This window comes from Neurospora tetrasperma (genome assembly GCF_000213175.1).
Source record: "Neurospora tetrasperma FGSC 2508 unplaced genomic scaffold NEUTE1scaffold_81, whole genome shotgun sequence".
Lineage (NCBI taxonomy): Eukaryota > Fungi > Ascomycota > Sordariomycetes > Sordariales > Sordariaceae > Neurospora > Neurospora tetrasperma.
The window spans coordinates 8,411,749-8,428,918 of NW_009799179.1; the positions used below are offsets into that span (position 1 = coordinate 8,411,749).

General features: G+C 42.0%; 7 protein-coding genes across 7 annotated transcripts; 2 read left to right on the plus strand and 5 right to left on the minus strand.

The window, feature by feature from the left end:
- Window positions 1–691: 691 nt before the first annotated feature.
- NEUTE1DRAFT_119196 (uncharacterized protein) lies at window positions 692–967 on the minus strand (the record flags this gene model as incomplete). Its single annotated transcript, XM_009858756.1, has 1 exon — window positions 692–967. One exon carries the CDS (start codon window positions 916–918, stop codon window positions 754–756), a length of 165 nt encoding a protein of 54 aa, XP_009857058.1.
- A 596-nt stretch (window positions 968–1,563) lies between these two features.
- Window positions 1,564–2,454, minus strand: NEUTE1DRAFT_74064 (uncharacterized protein; the record flags this gene model as incomplete). The annotated part of the gene is made up of 2 exons (XM_009858757.1): window positions 1,564–2,324; window positions 2,425–2,454. The coding sequence occupies 2 exons, from the start codon at window positions 2,452–2,454 to the stop codon at window positions 1,740–1,742; spliced, it is 615 nt and encodes a 204-aa protein (XP_009857059.1).
- Window positions 2,455–2,482: 28 nt separating this feature from the next.
- NEUTE1DRAFT_97121 (uncharacterized protein) lies at window positions 2,483–2,786 on the plus strand (the record flags this gene model as incomplete). The annotated part of the gene is made up of 1 exon (XM_009858758.1): window positions 2,483–2,786. A coding segment is annotated over one exon (200 nt), but the record flags the coding sequence as incomplete, so codon positions are not given.
- Window positions 2,787–3,314: 528 nt separating this feature from the next.
- Window positions 3,315–4,286, minus strand: NEUTE1DRAFT_115271 (uncharacterized protein; the record flags this gene model as incomplete). Its single annotated transcript, XM_009858759.1, has 3 exons — window positions 3,315–3,429; window positions 3,503–3,669; window positions 3,837–4,286. The coding sequence occupies 3 exons, from the start codon at window positions 4,284–4,286 to the stop codon at window positions 3,315–3,317; spliced, it is 732 nt and encodes a 243-aa protein (XP_009857061.1).
- A 457-nt stretch (window positions 4,287–4,743) lies between these two features.
- NEUTE1DRAFT_126763 (uncharacterized protein) lies at window positions 4,744–6,084 on the minus strand (the record flags this gene model as incomplete). Its single annotated transcript, XM_009858760.1, has 2 exons — window positions 4,744–5,757; window positions 6,072–6,084. 2 exons carry the CDS (start codon window positions 6,082–6,084, stop codon window positions 4,865–4,867), a joined length of 906 nt encoding a protein of 301 aa, XP_009857062.1.
- Window positions 6,085–6,192: 108 nt separating this feature from the next.
- On the minus strand, window positions 6,193–7,717 carry NEUTE1DRAFT_92770 (uncharacterized protein; the record flags this gene model as incomplete). The annotated part of the gene is made up of 4 exons (XM_009858761.1): window positions 6,193–6,718; window positions 6,775–6,959; window positions 7,018–7,282; window positions 7,350–7,717. 4 exons carry the CDS (start codon window positions 7,575–7,577, stop codon window positions 6,359–6,361), a joined length of 1,038 nt encoding a protein of 345 aa, XP_009857063.1.
- Window positions 7,718–8,682: 965 nt separating this feature from the next.
- NEUTE1DRAFT_55260 (uncharacterized protein) lies at window positions 8,683–10,216 on the plus strand (the record flags this gene model as incomplete). Its single annotated transcript, XM_009858762.1, has 4 exons — window positions 8,683–9,304; window positions 9,362–9,470; window positions 9,596–9,639; window positions 9,693–10,216. 4 exons carry the CDS (start codon window positions 8,683–8,685, stop codon window positions 10,214–10,216), a joined length of 1,299 nt encoding a protein of 432 aa, XP_009857064.1.
- Between the last annotated feature and the right edge of the window lie 6,954 nt (window positions 10,217–17,170).

A 17,170-nucleotide genomic window follows, 5' to 3' on the forward strand; every position in this document is an offset into this window, starting at 1 on the left:
GTGTGTTTCGAAGCTCCTGTTTGTTGTCTGATTACGCTGGTTTTCTCAAGTCTCGAGTACCGACCAAGAACGCTGCGCTGTGACGTGCATTACATTCGTAACGAGCTCTCCTTTTTCACAAGCCGGGGTCTCAATTGATGTCTCAGAGAACAACCTTAGTCCGACGATCAGGGGCCGACGGCCACGCCTTCTTCAGAGTCGAGCGATTGGTGACCGCTGGGCGACTGCACAAACGCAATACGAAGAAGAGTGACAAGACGGCTACCCGTATTGCTTCAAGATATTCAAAGACTTGGACAAGCCGAAGAAATGAGAGAAAGAGATAAGGAATGATGCGATTGAAGGGCAAAAAGAATGGCGAGTATCGTGAAGGCGATGATTGCTGAAATGATTGTCGTGGCGCTGTTCGTTTTGTCTTCGTATCCTTCAACCTCACGAAAAACGCAGGTCGAAAGACCCTCAAAAAGCCTCCGAAAATCTCAAACAGCGCTACCAACCCCATCAGCCAAGCCCAAGGGAAGCAGTCCACAGCGGACATTCAGGGGCACCCGGTGTTCTGCGTCGGGACTATCGTGCGATTGGGTTAGCTGGGTGAATAGCGACAGGGGTCGTCCCAGATTCCGCAGCCATCGCAGCGATCGCTTTCAGGAACGGCGATCACCTCACAATTCACTGCAGTGACTGTCTCGGGCAGATGCTTGAGTGCTCTATGAGTTTCGATGTGAAGTGGACAGCGCTTCACACGAATATTATTTAGTCAATCAAACTCGGGAAAAAGCCACCATTCGTTAGGGAGCTAGACAAGTCTTTTGGAAGAAAGCGAGAATTCAGTTCCGAGTCCCTCGCGTGCCTCTGTGCGCAGCCGAAGCCACGAGGCGCCCGCCGCACGAACCGGCTGTCATCAGCGTTGGATCCCATCCTCCCTTCTCACCTCGGCGCTCAAAAGACCTGGACTAGACGTTCTAAGCTTCCAGCTCGGTGTTCCCCTCGCGAGCCGTTATGCATCGGCCGTATGACCTTCGAGTGGGAGCTTTCATCGTTGGGGATAGGTGTTGGTCTGTCATGGCAGCTAACTCACCAACTTGCCCAGGTACTGACATGCTTACAGGTAGAGGTTGTGAGAAATGGTACCGTTGGCTTTCACCCTACCCGCCATTGCTATGTTTCGGCTTTCGAACCAATATCAAGTTAAAATCACCTCCGTAGTTGTATGGGGTAAAGGTATCAATGGACAATCAATGAACACGGCGCCCAAACAGCGAACAACCGGCATTCCCAGCGTCGATCATGCGTAAAAGGAACCGTTATGGTAGAAGGCTTTGCGTTCCTGACAAAGCGGACGGGATCGACAGACGTGCGTTGCATATGACTTATGCGAAACATTTGGGGTTCATCTGGCTTTTGTACCGCCTTATTGGCGCAGGAACCTACGAAGTAACTGTGCGTTTCTAGAATAGACTTGGGGAATGAAACGAGCTTGTATTGGCGCGGCAACAGTTCTGTCCTTCATACCTTCTTGGAAGTGCTTTCCATATGTCACAAAGCCGAATGTACAAGGCCTGCTCAGTATAGACTCTACTCAAATTCAATGCGATTGTGTACGACAAGTCCAAACGATTGGAGACTCGGCGAACCAAGACAGCACTTCCGAGCAATGACTGTGTTTCTGTGCCAACTGACCTCTTCCTTGGATATATCATTTATGGGTATCATCAGTCGTCGTCCATTTCCTGCAACCATCATGGCATCTTTGCCACGGTACTATCTGCAGCCGTCGCTTTTGTCTTCTCCTTCTTCGCAGCCGCCGCCGTCTCTCTCTTCACGGCCGGCGCCTTCTTGGCAGCCGTTGTTGCTTTGGGCGCCGCAGTCTTCTTACCCAGTATAGTGTTGCCCGCCGCTCTCATCCGGTCCTTATACTGTCTCGGACTCTCGATTTCCCTTCTCCTTCCCAGCCCGAAGAATCCCGTCAGGGTATTCGCCCACATCCCCTTCCCCTTCCTCCTCGCCGCCGCCTCAGCATCCTTATACACCTGCTCCATCTTAGGCCCGCCAAACTCCGCGCCCGTCTTGGCTTCGTACGTGGTCGCCAGCCCAAGTTTAAGCATTTCCAGCCCAACGTCCTTGCGCAGGAAGAAGGGCGGTTTCCGAACGAAGACGGTCGCAACGACCCGGTCGTACTGATCCTTGCGGTATATGCGTGCCCGCACGCGCTTGCCGAGGATGTAGTTTCGGAGCCACTGGAGGGCTTCGCTCGAGTAGGGTTGTGCGGGCCGGCCGAAGTGGGCGCCTTCTGGGGCGTCGATGCCTGCGATGCGGATTGGGATCTGGTAAAAGCGGCACTCGAGTCAACACTTTATCGCCGCTCATTGTTTCATTCACATGTTACATTTCGTAGTGTTGGAGACTGCGCAAAGGCAAACTAACCGTTCGATCCTTCAATTCCTTCCTAACCATTGGCACCCTACGCAGCCAGCCCCACCCTGCCAACCGCCCGCCGGGCGTGTGAAAGAAATGAAAGTTATCGCCGTCGCCTACGCTCGTCACCTTGCCCAGCAGCGTGCGCCGCCGAAAGAAGCCGGGCGAGATATATGCGGTGCCGCGAAAGCGGCGGAGAAACGAACGCCAGATGCCGAAGAGCGCGAAAGCTCCGATGGTCGGAAGGGTGTACAGCACGATCGATCGCGGTTCTTGGTAGTGCTGCCAGTCGATAAGCGTCCAAAGCGAATCGTTCCAGGAAATGGCTCTCTTTTTTAGTTGGGGCGGTATGGGCGGTATGCCTGCCAAATCTACGGCAGGCGGCGTCGCACGCTCCGTTGGACGAGGCGAGTTGGAATGGAGATTCGAAGGCATGCTGTGGATGCCATGATTGCTGTGGTTGACGCTTGTTGTTGATGTTGTTGATGAATACTTGGTTGAAGAAGCGGGTGATGGAGTTCCCTCATCCTTCCCGGTAGGCGATGCCCACAGACCCCATGGCATCGTCAAGAGCTGGGGGGGATGGGGAAAATGAGGAAAATGGGGAATCGTAGCGGTGATGTCGGTTGCGATGCGCGTTCCTGCGTTACAGTATGCGATACGACGAACCGGTTGGGGCAGGCAGGACGGGATTTAAGGGACTCAGTGCACGGTCCTCATTCCCCGATCCCCATATTGCTTGGCGTGGATTGGCTCTACACGTGTTGGTCCAGTGCCCTTTTGACAGCAGCGCCCCGAGTGGCCGGTCCTCCAGCTGACTTGGACCCCCTTCCGTGATCCGTCGTTCTGTTCCCCAACCCCAACCAACCACGGCACTTTTGTCGAAGCCAGGTGACCATTTAGGAGGTCACGTCGCTCATGGTCAGTTCGTGATTTGTCTCATCCGAAAAGAGCGATTCGCTACATTGGCTGAGCCCGTCTTCATGGCTGAGTGGCCGCGGTGCCTCTTGATCACTACTTAACGGCTGCTATTAGTGGCAGCTCCTTGACAGGACTCAAAGGCTGGGCTGGGTAATCTCAAGCTTACCTAGCATGTAAGGGACCGTGATGTTTGACGATGACATGTTGACTTTGTAAGGAGCTGCGAGTTGGGCTCTTGGCTTTTAGTTTTCTTTCCGATCGCTTTTTCGATGGATTTGGAGATTTGAGAGGTTGAAGGCCGATGCTAATGCCGCCAACAAACTGTTCGTTTTTCTACGCGAATTGTTACTACTAGTCTGTTACAGGCTCACTCTCGTTAAGAGGACCAGGAATAACCATGGTAAAGGGAACCTCATCCAATATCATTTAGGACTTCACTCCGAACTAGAGGCATGCTCCCTCACAAACTCCATCATATCTCGGAAATCAGCTTGACTCACCTTGATCACTTCATTAGGATCGATAAGATCCATGGTTTCTGCCTCCTCGTCATCACCGTTACCCCCACAGTCGTCGTCGACAACTCCCACCTTCACGATACTTCCCCTGTTCATTGAGGTAGCAGACTCAACCCCCCCATCACTCCAGCCACGCTCCAGAACCCCAGAAGAAGCCTCCCGTAGGTCCTGGATCTTGGCCAACAACTCTCTAGTCAACTGGATCCTCCCTCTAATTTCATCAATAGCTCTATTCGTTGTTGCTCTTTCAAGGGCGCAACTCTCGCAACACCTGTCGACTCGGTATGTTGAAAGCGGATGCGTCCACATGACATTGCAGCCTTCGTCGATCTTGCCTTGGTCGAAGTTGCGTTCTGACTGACACTTCTTGGTTATGCCTAGCCAGGTGAAGTGGCCGCATTTGCGGTAGATGAGACGATGATGGATACACATTTTCAGTGGGTGTTGTGTTGTCGTTTGATACTAGTTTGGACGAAGGGATGGCACGTAGTGAAGGATAAGTACTGGTATCTAAAGCATGATGATGTTTGGCACACATGGTATTCGCGGCGGACATTGCTGCTTATTATGTTATTTCGAGCTGATGGAATGAGCGTTTGGTACAATGTTTCAGCACAAGACAAAAGCAAACCAACGGTGCTGTTATCAGAGATCATGTTCCGAACATAGCAGAAAATCAGTTGTGACATGTTTGTGGACAAAGACTTTGTATTGTCAACACTAGTGGTGCCATTGATTGGTCAGAGAAATGAGGACAACGAAAATGAGAGACAAACACACATATAATGGGTTCCAAGGTCTGCTTTTGATCAAACATCATGATCCTATGGGCAAATCTTATCATTTACTTTCCTTCGCTTTGTGGTAAAAATACATCGGATAATAGAAATGAAAGAAGTTCCGACTTGTCATTGGTACTGTAGTCTAACAACCACGGACTAAGGGAGGGCATGGACACCTGTGGCTTTCATCGCATTCAACAGATATACCACCGATTATCAAGGTTGAAGTCAACCCAAAATACTGTTTCCTAAAACCTCCTTGAAATCTCTTGCCCATGCCAACTTTATGCCTTCCCGACCCTCCGACACATGCGGCACCTCAAAGCCCAACCTCGTTAGGGTCCCCAATAACGTGCTCTGCTCCTCCTCACCCTCATTCACCACAACGATCCCTGTATCCGCTCTCAACAAACACTCCAGATCCGTCACCGAATCGCCAAAGTACACGCTTTCACGCTTTTTGCTCCCCCCGGCTGACTCCTTCAGCAGCATCGTCTCAAACCCCTCAAGCTTATCCTTAGCAGTCATCATCACCTTCCCGCCCATCTCCTCTGGTCCTTCCAGCTGTCCGCCAGGCCACTTGATCTCGTTAACCCTCTTGACAAACTCACTCCGGTCCGGATCTTCAGGTTCTATCACCCCTTCAACGAACGCCCTGGACCAGTTCACGCTCACTAGCCCCAATTTGTCTCCCCTCGCCTTAGCTTGTTGCACAAACTCCGAAAATCCCTTTCTCACCCTCACTGCCTTCCCTTCATCCCCGTCCCAGTCGGGATTCCATTCCTCGCCAATCCGTCGAGCCTCTCTCCCGAACTCTTCCCACTGCTCACTTGTCAACCTGGCAAAGAACCCTGTATTAACTACTCTCTCCACACTAGACAGTTCAACGGTTCTCAAGCTCTCTAGGTACGCCAGCTCCTGCGCTAATTGTTTTCTATCCTCGGCTTTGGGGACGTATAACTCTTTGTGCTTTGCGTAGTCGGCGAGGTATGGGTCGACTATCCGTTTCCAGTTTTCGGAAGCCTCTTGTTGAGAGTAGGCGGAACCGCGAGAGGAGATGGCAAATTGAGCGAGAACGTTGATAGTGTCTTGCTGGGTAACGGTACCATCGAAGTCAAAGACTATAAAGCGAGCCATTCTTTTGGTAAGGTTGCGGGTTATTCTTTGATGAGCGGGTTTCCAGAGAGGCATTGAACTCGAAAGGAGGTTGGCTCGGATCAGAATGAATGTGGCTTTAGTTAGGGTTGTGATATCCCGAAGGTGAGTGGAGGTAAGTAGGTAGTGGAAACTCCAGGGGAACTGTAGCCAGGACAAGAAGGAAAGCACCAGTAACCATAGCATTTTTTGGCCAGTAAGAATCGTGAATGATTAACATAGGGCCCCACTTCATTTATGGATAATGTTGTTGACCAAAGGATCGCCCAAAGTGTTGTACCAACCTCACGCATTGGGACTAACACTTGGAATGTAAGAGCCTTTGCATAATCAACGACTGCAACGCTTTGACGCGATTGAAAGAACAAATAACCCAAACCGGAAAATCGACTCTTGTTAAGTGATGCAACGGGTATCATTGTATGAGCATGGTCTTGAAAGACCGCTCGTCTGGCGAGCAGAGGAAAAACGCAGCAAACCCAGTCTACTCTAAACGCCTGACGCAAAGCAAGTAAATGGGTCAGAAGGAAGATCGCATCCATGGAGACCCCGCTCAGTCCTGTCATCTTAAAACAGGACGTCCTCCATCTTGATATCGTCATCGTCCTCATCCTCGGATGCAATTTCGGGTTTTGGTGCCGCTTCGTTGGTTGGTGCCGGCAGGTCCTTATCCGAAATCATACTCTGGTATTCCGGTTTGAGTGACCAGTGGTTTGCAAAAGTACCAGTTCGGTGAATAACGGCAATCTTGTCCAAGCACTCTCGAATGAACGCCTCGGGCTGAGGAATCCGAGAGCGCAGCGCCTTGATGGACCAGTACATGTAGACGGAGAAGCACTTGGCGAGCTCGTCGAGCAGCTGGTTCTCTGGCCAGCGAGCTGTCTTGTTGTCCATCTTCTTGGCCTTGCTCGGAGCCTCGGTCGTGCGCTATTGTTTGCTATTAGTGAAAGCTCTAGTGGTGATATGTCTTCAAGTACACGCACCAAAAATGTTTCCCAGCCCTTGGGATCCGTGATGCCATTGGGTGGCAGACGATCCAGGACCTGTACTGTATGTTTGGGAGCCGTCTGCTTCTGGCCTCGGGCAGCAAGCGCATAGTCTGTCTCGGGATTTTCCAAAGGAGTGGCGACAACCTCACGCTTGATTGTTGCTGCAATCGCCGTTTGTTCTGAACTCTTAAGTTAGCACCTATCAAGGCAGGCCAGCTGAGATTGGGTGTAACGAACTCGGGATGGCCTTCTTGGTGTACTGCTGTCCCTTCTTTCCGCGCTCCTGAGGTGGCTCCGACTGCTTCATCTGCTGGCGCACAAGGTGTGCAGGTATTCCCTGCGCTAAAGCCTCAGCCCGCTCCTTGTTCTTGGCGGCATAACTTGGGTGATCATGTTCACCAAAGATGAAGGTGTTGTTGACGTTGGCATCCACCATGTCGAGGTTGTATTCCTTAGGAATATCGTAGTGTTGTGGAAGATCGTCGAGGAGAATTTGTAGCTTCTGAAAGCCCAAACAGTCTCAGTAACCTATTAAAACGTAGTGCTTGTCACGGAGTGCTGCTACTGACCTCCGGTTGACCATCTTGTACAATTCGACGAACTTTGCCAATCTGAATCTCCGCATCATCGGGAAGCGAAGCCCATGCTTTCCAGACATACCCCGGAAGGCGAGCCAGATACGCGTTTTTCAAGGGAAAATCATTGGGATCGTAGAACCCCAAGTCGGCTGATTCGTCAAGCTCGTCTTCGGCGAAGGCTGCGTCCGGGTCAGGCTTGATTCTCATTGGATCGGCCATGATTGAAGTTGGTCGCTGTGACGAAACTAGCAAATATTAATATGTGCGTAAAATGGACTTTTCGTTCGCTGGTTGCCGGCGTCTTGTGGTGGTAGCGTGGACGGAAATTTGGGGCGTGACTGTCGTGGTTGTTGTTGTTGTTGTAGTAGTAGAGAGGTTGCCTGGTTGAAAGCAGCCGCGAGCGTCAACGTCAGGACAAAGACCGTTGTACCTTGGATACGTACCTGTATACTATTATGTAAGCCGCTACCTGATCCTAGCGCGACCCGCTCTCCCGCAAACGGAGCGGCTAGTGGGGTCTCTGGTGGCAAGTACTTAGCCGTACCTAGGATTATGCATCCATCTTTCAGTTAAAGGTTGACTTCAGTCTGGTGAAGGCGCCTGTGGTTTTGGATTTCTCTGAGGGGAGTTTATCTAAACTTCGAGTCCCATAGGTTGCAGTACGGCTGTCTACGGGAGCGTTCTTGTTTGTATCCGGCGATATTTTCTTTGGGCTCAAAGAAAGGAACAGAAGTGGAAGTAAGGTACGAAGAGTGCCTTGGGTCTTTTTGGAAACAAGCCGATGGTAGCTGATTAGGAGGAAAAGTGAGCTCACCACGGGGCATTGAGGTTAGGTATCTTGCATAAACTGCTTTCCTCGACGTAGTGTCCATACTATCATATGTGCACAGCACAGCTTCCCAATGTTCAGGTCCTGGTTGGTCGTGCCCTGACTGGTTGACGCATTACTCCATGGCCTTCTTTCTCTGATAGCGACCTTGGCCGTTTCTGATTGGCTGACCTCTGGCGCATCCCCCCTCAAAAGATCACTGGCAGTTCGCCGCCGTCCTTGAACATCCGAACCAAAATCCTTCTTGCACCCATCATCCTCTGTTTTGCGCGCCGCCACAATCATCTCAACAACAGCGTTACCTTATCGCATCGAACAAACGGCACCAGCAACATCGCGACCCTTCATCGTATTTTCCTCAATCTAAATAACCGACAAAGACCGGCACTGCTTGATCGTGGAACGTGACCGCAATATACCGATACTCTTTTAATATTGAAATTGCAGCAACAGCTACTTGTATCGGCTCTTGGATTCGAACAAAAAGATAACAAGATGACAATGTCTGCCGAGGAACACGAGCTGATGGAGAGGATTGCCCGTGTGGCCGGTCAGATCAACCAGCACAAAAATCAACAAGCAGGCCTTGTTCCGCCGCAGAGCAGCCACGCACCACCGCATCACCGTACGTCCGTGGAGTATCATAACAGCAACCGTGCTGGTATTGACGGTCTTGAAGACTCAGGTTATTCTGGAAGCTGGCGTCATCAAAGAGGAGGCTACCCATACCCAACCCGCGCCCATTACACCAAGCCTGTCCACCGTCACAGGACCTTGGTGCTGAACGGCGCGTCTCAACAAGGTAAAGCAGGTCAGCCCACTTCAGGCGCCGCGCTCGACTCGTCCCCCTCGTCCTGGGTGGCAAAGAACGACCGTCACCTTCAAATCATCAATTTGTCCATCTATCACAAGGAAGCGCAGGCTCGCACTCGGGCCATCGAGCAAACTCTGCGCCATAAGCAACAACAGAGAGATGATCTGGAACGAACCAAGTTGATCAACCATCTACACCGTGCTGGCGATCGGTCGGCAGCGGTACCAAACCAATATGAACTAACCGTACAGGGTATACGTTTTGCCGTTACGAAGAACGGAAGCAAACTTGTCAAGATTCCCGGTGCGTCGAAACCGCGGCCACAAGTGCTGGATGTGCCGAATACTCACCCTTTCACAGGCGATCTCAACTCAGGGCCGACCCCGAAAATGGCTATTGTAGGCGGTGTCAAGTTCTACCGTAGCAAGAACGGGAATTTGTACCGCCATGGTATTGTTAAAGCGCAGCGGTATGTGGCCCGGTCCCCTTTGAATCATCCGCTAATCCTAGTTTGTGGTAGGCAATCCGGCGCTGTCAAGAAGGTCAACGTGCCTTGTCGCAATTTCTCCATGACCGGTAACTCCAACTTTTCAGATTTCGAAACCTTAACCGACACCACGTCGAAATGACTGGGTCTGGTAAGTCCAAACGATGTTTATACTGACATCCCCTGCAGGTTCATGCACCAAAGGCCCTCGGTGCCGATATATCCACGACCCAGCCAAGGTTGCCATTTGCAAGGACTTTCTCCAACAAGAAGAATGCATCAACGGTGACTCTTGCGATCTTTCGCACGAACTTTCCGCGGAACGCACCCCCACGTGCTTGCACTTTATTAAGGACAGTTGCACCAAACCTGACTGCAAATTCACTCACGCAAAGGTGTCTCCAGCTGCCCCGGTCTGCCGAGAGTTTGGCCTCTACGGCTACTGCGAGAAGGGTGCAAGCTGCACCAACCGCCATGTTTTCGAATGTCCCGACTTCAGCAACACTGGCGTGTGTAATACCAAGGGCTGTAAACTGCCGCACCGGGAGAGGGCAAGCGTCTTGCGCAGGGTCAATGCCCGCGACGACGCCGAGATGGAGGATCTATCCAGCGACGACGAATCAGTCGATAGCGACGATATCGACTCGGACGACGTTGACGAGTTTGTTGGCCAGGACGACGATCCTGACTTGGATTTCGCCGAGCAAAAGGACTTCATCAAGTTTTAATTAGTGCAGTCCTGGCTCGTCTGTTTTGGTCCTTGGTTTTTCCTAAGCCTTGCTGGCTTATTGATACCCTTTGATGTTTCTGTTTACTGTAGCGCAACCCGTGACACTTTCCGGGTTGGCAGTGGGTAAAGGAGGATAATAAAAGTAAAAAAAAAAGGAGGGAAGAGAAAAGCAAAAGGAAAGAAAAGAGAGAAAAGAAGATGTCACTCTGAAGAACAGCCTAGACTAGGCAATATGATTATAGATAATAGGAGAGCATGACCGCGCTTGGTACATGATAACAATGATTGGCCTGTGGTGAATGTTGACCCCGATGTACTACGGCAAGCTCCAAGCAGGTACCGCGAAATGTTATCCTGATCATCCAATGGCTGCTGAGAGTTAATCTGCCGAGAGCTTAATAGCCACACCATCACTGCCATTCCTTCTTCACCCGGGCCCGGAGTATCATAGATCACCCCGCATTCGCAACCTTACCCCCTGTGCTCTCCGCTAAATATTCGTATGAATTCGCCGCTGCCTAACGAGAGTGTAGCGACGGGATGCCCTTCTCTTGGTATCCAAATTTCTATCCAGAAGTAACTCGCCGCTTACGCTATCTAAAATCTATATAACTACTCCTCTTACGACCCCTTAATGCCGTACACGTATATAGATCAGCACCTGCAGATATCCCACATTCCATAATACTACTAGTCTCATGATCTTTCTATAACTCCCACCTCCTCTCCCGCACTCTTGTAGATAGTTAGAAGCTTCATTAGTCATTGTTTAGTAAGGGACTAAGGAGCACTGGGGCCTAAGCGATTGAAGCAGTTTCATATATATATATACAGTCAAGTCTGCAATTAACGATATTTAGTTACCCCCTGGATCTGATCGTTATTCCCAGATTATCGTTACATTAAGATTTTGGTGTAAAATCGTGATTTTGGTGTAAAATCGTGATTTTTAGCCAGAATCGTTGTTTTTACGTTGTTTTGAGTCAGAAACTGCTGAAAATAGTATATTTAATCTAATAAACGTTGCCCATATAGATTTATATAGTTTACTATTTCTTAAAGTATAAATCTAGTATAGTCTAAAGTACGTTGAATTTTTCAAGCAACGACTAGTCAACCAGTCTCTTCTATACCCGTCGAAATAAAGCCATATCTACTAAATTAACTATTATCGACTACTCCTCGTACTAGATAACTATTGCAATAGCTTTAAACGTAGCCGCTAGCGATATAGCAAGTAATTCTTACTATTCTAATTAATTATCGTTATTCTCTCCTATTACTAGTAAGAAGGTCTTAACTACGTAGGCGATAAGATCATCTGGGCTATCAACAACAGCCTTATTTAAAGGATTAATAAAATTATTAATATTTATTATAGCTTTAATAGTCCCAGTACGTACTAAACTCTCTCCCAACCTCATTATCTCATTGGAATCTATATTGGTAGAGGAAGCTTCCAGAATCTATTATACTAGCGTAATAGTAGCAGTCTCAACACTATAGTAATCCTCGTCGATAATTACTAAGTTAACCCATTTAATTAGCTTCTTATTAAGACTATTATAGGGCATTCTTAGTGGATACCTAAATGCTCTGTCTTATTATAACAGCCGCTCACTAGAGCGTATAGTCTATCGTATAAGAGTACTCGTCCTATCAACCTCTATTAAGGTTGACGGATTATTAATTAATATTATACTAACCTTATATTTATCTTACTTACACTCAGTAAAGTCGTATACGAAGTCCCAAATTAAGGTTCGTAATAACTCTTATCTTTAATTTCCTTTACTAAGACTATTATTAATCGTTATGTATTGTTACTCTATCCAGCAACTAATTACTTACTTTATTATTCTCTATTATTATCATTTATAAAATACATCTTCGCGTAACAAGTAGTACCTACAACTCAATTTCAAACCAACCTTATTATTTCTTATATCTCTTCCTTTTATCGAAGAGGGAAATATATTAAATTTAATAATAATTTATTAAATTTATTAACTATTATTCAACTTTTACCCTTTTAAACTAAATATTTATATTTTCTATTCCTTAGAATCCCCTTTTTTTACTACTTTATTACTACTCAATTAAATCTAAAGGTTAAATTAAATAATATTAAAAACCGACTAAGTAAACCCTTAAATAGCTTTTACCTTCTAAGAGGAAAGTCTAATATATAAAGTATATTAAATTATTAAATTTACTATATTCAAACTATAACTTTACTATAAAGAAAGACTTCAGCCTCTAGCCGCCGAGCTACTTATTAAAGCTATACAACTATATTTAAATAAAGAAACTAATTATATTGAAATTAAACCTAATTAAACTATTAATACTAATAACGATATTTATAATAAAGGATAAATTATTAATTTAAATACAATAAATAGTAAAATTTAATAAGTTCTATACAAATATTGCAATTTAGTTATTAATTATCCAGTCCCAATATGCTAGATTTAGCCGTTTACTACTAAAGAAGGTATATTAGTATAATTATAGAAGAAAAATTAGAAATAATTTATAGTTTAAATTAAAGCGAATAATACTATTATTAATACTACTACTCAAATATTAATTCCCCCTAGTATTAATAATACTAGCGTTCACTCCTTGCTAATAAATTTCTTAAATACTATTAAAATAATTAATATACTAACCTATATTAACCCAGTACAAATTCCTATATTATCTTCCTTACTACCTACGCTTGTTAAATAATATATTTAATTAAGTCCAATTTAACGACCCTTCTCGCCTACCGAATTAATAATCTTACGAACGAATTTAATTATTAAAATTATTATTAATATTATTTAATAACTAATTACTAATCCTACTACTAAATACTTCGGAAATTTTGCGTAAGCCGAAACTCTCCTACATTTAGCACAAAAATAGTAATAAAAATAAATAAAATATTACCTAAGAATTATCCTTACTTATAATTTCCTAATATACCTTATTAATTAAAATTAAAATACTATATACTTTACCTAATGTAATATAAAGATTAGAAGTAAATTTTTAAATCTTCTACTTTATTTTACACAACCTATCTAAAATACTATACGCTTAATTTAAAATAGTATAAAGCCCGGTTTTAGTCTCCTAATACCTATTACTGTAAAGCGTATTGCTTCTTAACTTTATGAAAATTCTATAATTTATTATAATTAGCGCTCTAGCGGTTTTATCAGTCCTATTAGTAAAACGGTTATAATTAGCGCTAAAAACCTACGTAATACTATTAATTTAATTAACTAAATAAAAAATCTTTGTATCGACCGTACTAATTGATAACCCCTATTTAATAATATTAATTAATTTCCTATTTATTTTCGTAAATATATACCGCCTCTAACTATTAATTATTAAACTTCTAATTAAACCCTACGGATAAACCTCGAAGGATTAATAGACTAAACTCTAATAAGTGAAAAATAAGTAAAATAATAAGGAATATTGCTAGTAACGCCGAATAACGGCGGTTACCTTCCTCCGGCCGTTCTAAAAATTCCTATACTTTTTATGTACTTAATTTTTTATTAGAATATTTATCCTACTAATAACCCCTAAATTATATACTTCAACGTTCATTCTAATACTTTAAACCTATTAATTAAAGCTAATAGTAATAGTACAATAATAGATAATTTAGCTCTCTATGAAATACTTAAGGATTTGTATAATTATATTAAAGAATTGGAAAATTGGAACTAAACTTTCGCTAATTTTATTTTAAGGGCTAATATAAGTATCCGTTAATTTATTAAGAAAAAACTTTTTAAAATTATAAATATTAAAATATACTTCCCTAATATAAAGCCGGATAAGAAGAAGAAGGGTATATATTAAGATAGTAAAATTAATATTTATATAGCCTTTTATAGGTTTAAAAATATAATTAAAGGGTATTTAAAGGATTATTTAGAAAAACGCTAAACTATTACTAACAACTTTAATTAATTATTCTGCAATATAACGCTACATTAATAGAATTTTACCCTTTCCGAAAATAAATGTAATAATCTTCGTAGTAATTTTAATAAAATTTTTAATATATTTAGTATTATATTCGGAATTAAACCTTATGAAGTATAGAAATAACTAAATATAAATAAATTTATTATAGAATTGTATAAGATTAACAAATAATCGCTTTATAATTATTTAATTTAATTATTCCGGTATACTTATTTTTAGGGAGACGTTTTAAACTTCTAATTATATATTCGCTTATAGAATAATTTATACCTAATAATATAAACTACGTATATTCCTCCGGAATACAACGTTCGTTTCAATAATTATATTAATAGAATTAAATAGAAGGTTATACTAATACGTTAATAATTTTTCAACGTATTAGAAAGTAGTTAATTAATTTATTATACGGTTAATAGCTTTAATAATAAGGACGACGGTTTTAACATTTATATAAATTTTTAGAGAAATTATAATAGTAGTAAACTTTTTTAAAAGAATTTCTTATCCTACAATAATAGGTTCGGTAATAAATTAAGCGGAAAATCTTATTTTAATAAGGAATTTAGGAACTTTAGCAATAAGTTTAATAAATATAATATTAATTAGTTGGGTAATAATAACAGCTATTAACGTTATTGGGGTAAAAGATTTGAATACTATTAAATTTTACAGGACGGCTATTATATTTACACCTCCGCTATAATAATCTTTATAGACGATTTTAATATAAATAATAAAGTTTACTACCTATAGAATAAAAGTTACTATTTTATTAATAATTTTAAGGAAGAAGTAGAAGAATCTATAATAGATACTTCTAAGGTTAAGTATAATAATAAACCTTCTACCTATTTTACTAACTATCTAGCCCCTACTAAACTTTTATTTCCTAGTATCTTATTATTTTATATTCTTTCGCGTATAATAAATAACGAACCAACAATTATTCTTAATACAATTCCTATTAGAAGTACTAACTCTAATAAACCTATACGACCCCTATTGTTAAATTTATTATCTAATATTAATTTTACATATAATAAACGGCAGTCTAATCTGCCTAAGTAGGATAGCTAAAGGTAATAAATTATCAGGGTCGTTCGGTAAAGCCAAAAGGTTCACAATAAATATACGTACGTAATACTAGTCTTGGTAATAATGATCAATTGATTACTATCGAACTATCTAACAATTTAAATTCTCTAATCGTCCCTTTATACTTCGTACTTATCCCTAAGGTCTTATCCTTAGAATACCTACTTACAATAGTATTCTATTTACTATAAGCGCTATTTACTATAAGTATTGTTCATTATAAATACTACTCACCGTAAGCGTTGCTTATTGTAAGTACTACTTACCGTAAGCATTTTTCCTAGTAAGCGCCCTTCGGGTACTCTCCTACTTCTATCCTAATTTTAAATTATACTATCTTATTGTAAGCGGGGCTATTATATTTTAACAATTCAATTAGCCTATATAATTGCTTAAATTTGTAATACAATACCTCCCCTCCCTAACTAACATCCTCAACGGCTTATTAATTTCCTAAAAGCACCTACTTACTCTTATTTTCTATAATTCCTTCGCCCATTAATCTAAATATAATAAACCTTCCCTTTTCCTCACCCCTTTACTTAAGATATCCGGTCGTATTTCTAAGCCTATATCTAATTCGTTAGCCCGTCGGCGCGTATTATTAACTTCTATTAAACGCTTTAATTCGATAATTATACCTTATTAACGCTACTCTAATTAGAAATTCGTCTATAAGAAACTTCCTAGCGAAGCAAAATATAGAGAGTATATCCGGGTTGTATATCCTTATATAGAAGTAAATTATAATATAGAACGTAAATATCCCTTTAGGTTTAATAATATTTAATTACTAATTTTAATAATTGCGTATATTCTTACCGAATATTAATATATAGTTTAGGATATTAAAGTATTAATTTAAGAAGTTAATACAAAGTTTTTCGAATTTTAAGAAAGGAAGCTTTATTTAGCTTATTTAAAATAAAGGAAAAATTAATTGGTTAAGGAGGGTAAGGAAATATTGTTGTTAGCGCTAATAAAATTAGAGGTATAAAATAAAGAGAATAGGGCTATTAAGTAAAAGCCTAAATTTTTACCTAATAAAGAGCGGCCTATTGTATTTACTATTTCTTCGACCCTTATACCTATAGGTTAAGTATCTTTAAACTTCTTAACTTACTTAGCCTCCTAACTAAATAATCCTCCGCCCCTAGCCGATCCGGGTTCCTCTAATAGAATTCTTCCAACTTCTTAGGGCAATTCAAATTCTTAACGGGTTCCTATATATTATCCTCGGAATTAAATCCTTCTTACTTAATAAAGTATTCCAACTCTCCCTTTTCTATCCTTAAATCTAAAATTTATTCTATATCTTACTCTTCTTCCTCATCCTCAATATTAGTACGTATATTAACTCGTACGTTCTTAAGTACTAACTCTAATAGTATAATATAGAATAAGTATAATTTCAATTTTATAATATTAGGAATATCCAATTAATATACTATATTAGAAATTTTCTTCTTAATTTTAAATAATCCTACCCGTCGGTTATTGAATTTCTTACTAAACCTCTTTATTCTAAAATTCCTAATTAATAAAAGGATTTTATCCCCCTCTTTAAAATAAAGTCCTTCAAACCTTTTAATATTAAAATATTGGCTTATCTTTTATTAAATATATTCCAATTCTTCCTTAAGTTTCTTATATAATATATATAATTTTCTAACCTTAATTAAAGTTTTGGGAACGTTCGTATCTAATCTTTCTAAGAATTCTAATTCGTACCTATAGTTTGTAAAAAAAGGTAAAACCTTTGTAATCTCTATAAGGGAAGTATTATATATTAATTATACTGTAAATAATAGTTCTACCCAATTGCTTTATTCGAAATTAATATAATTCCTTA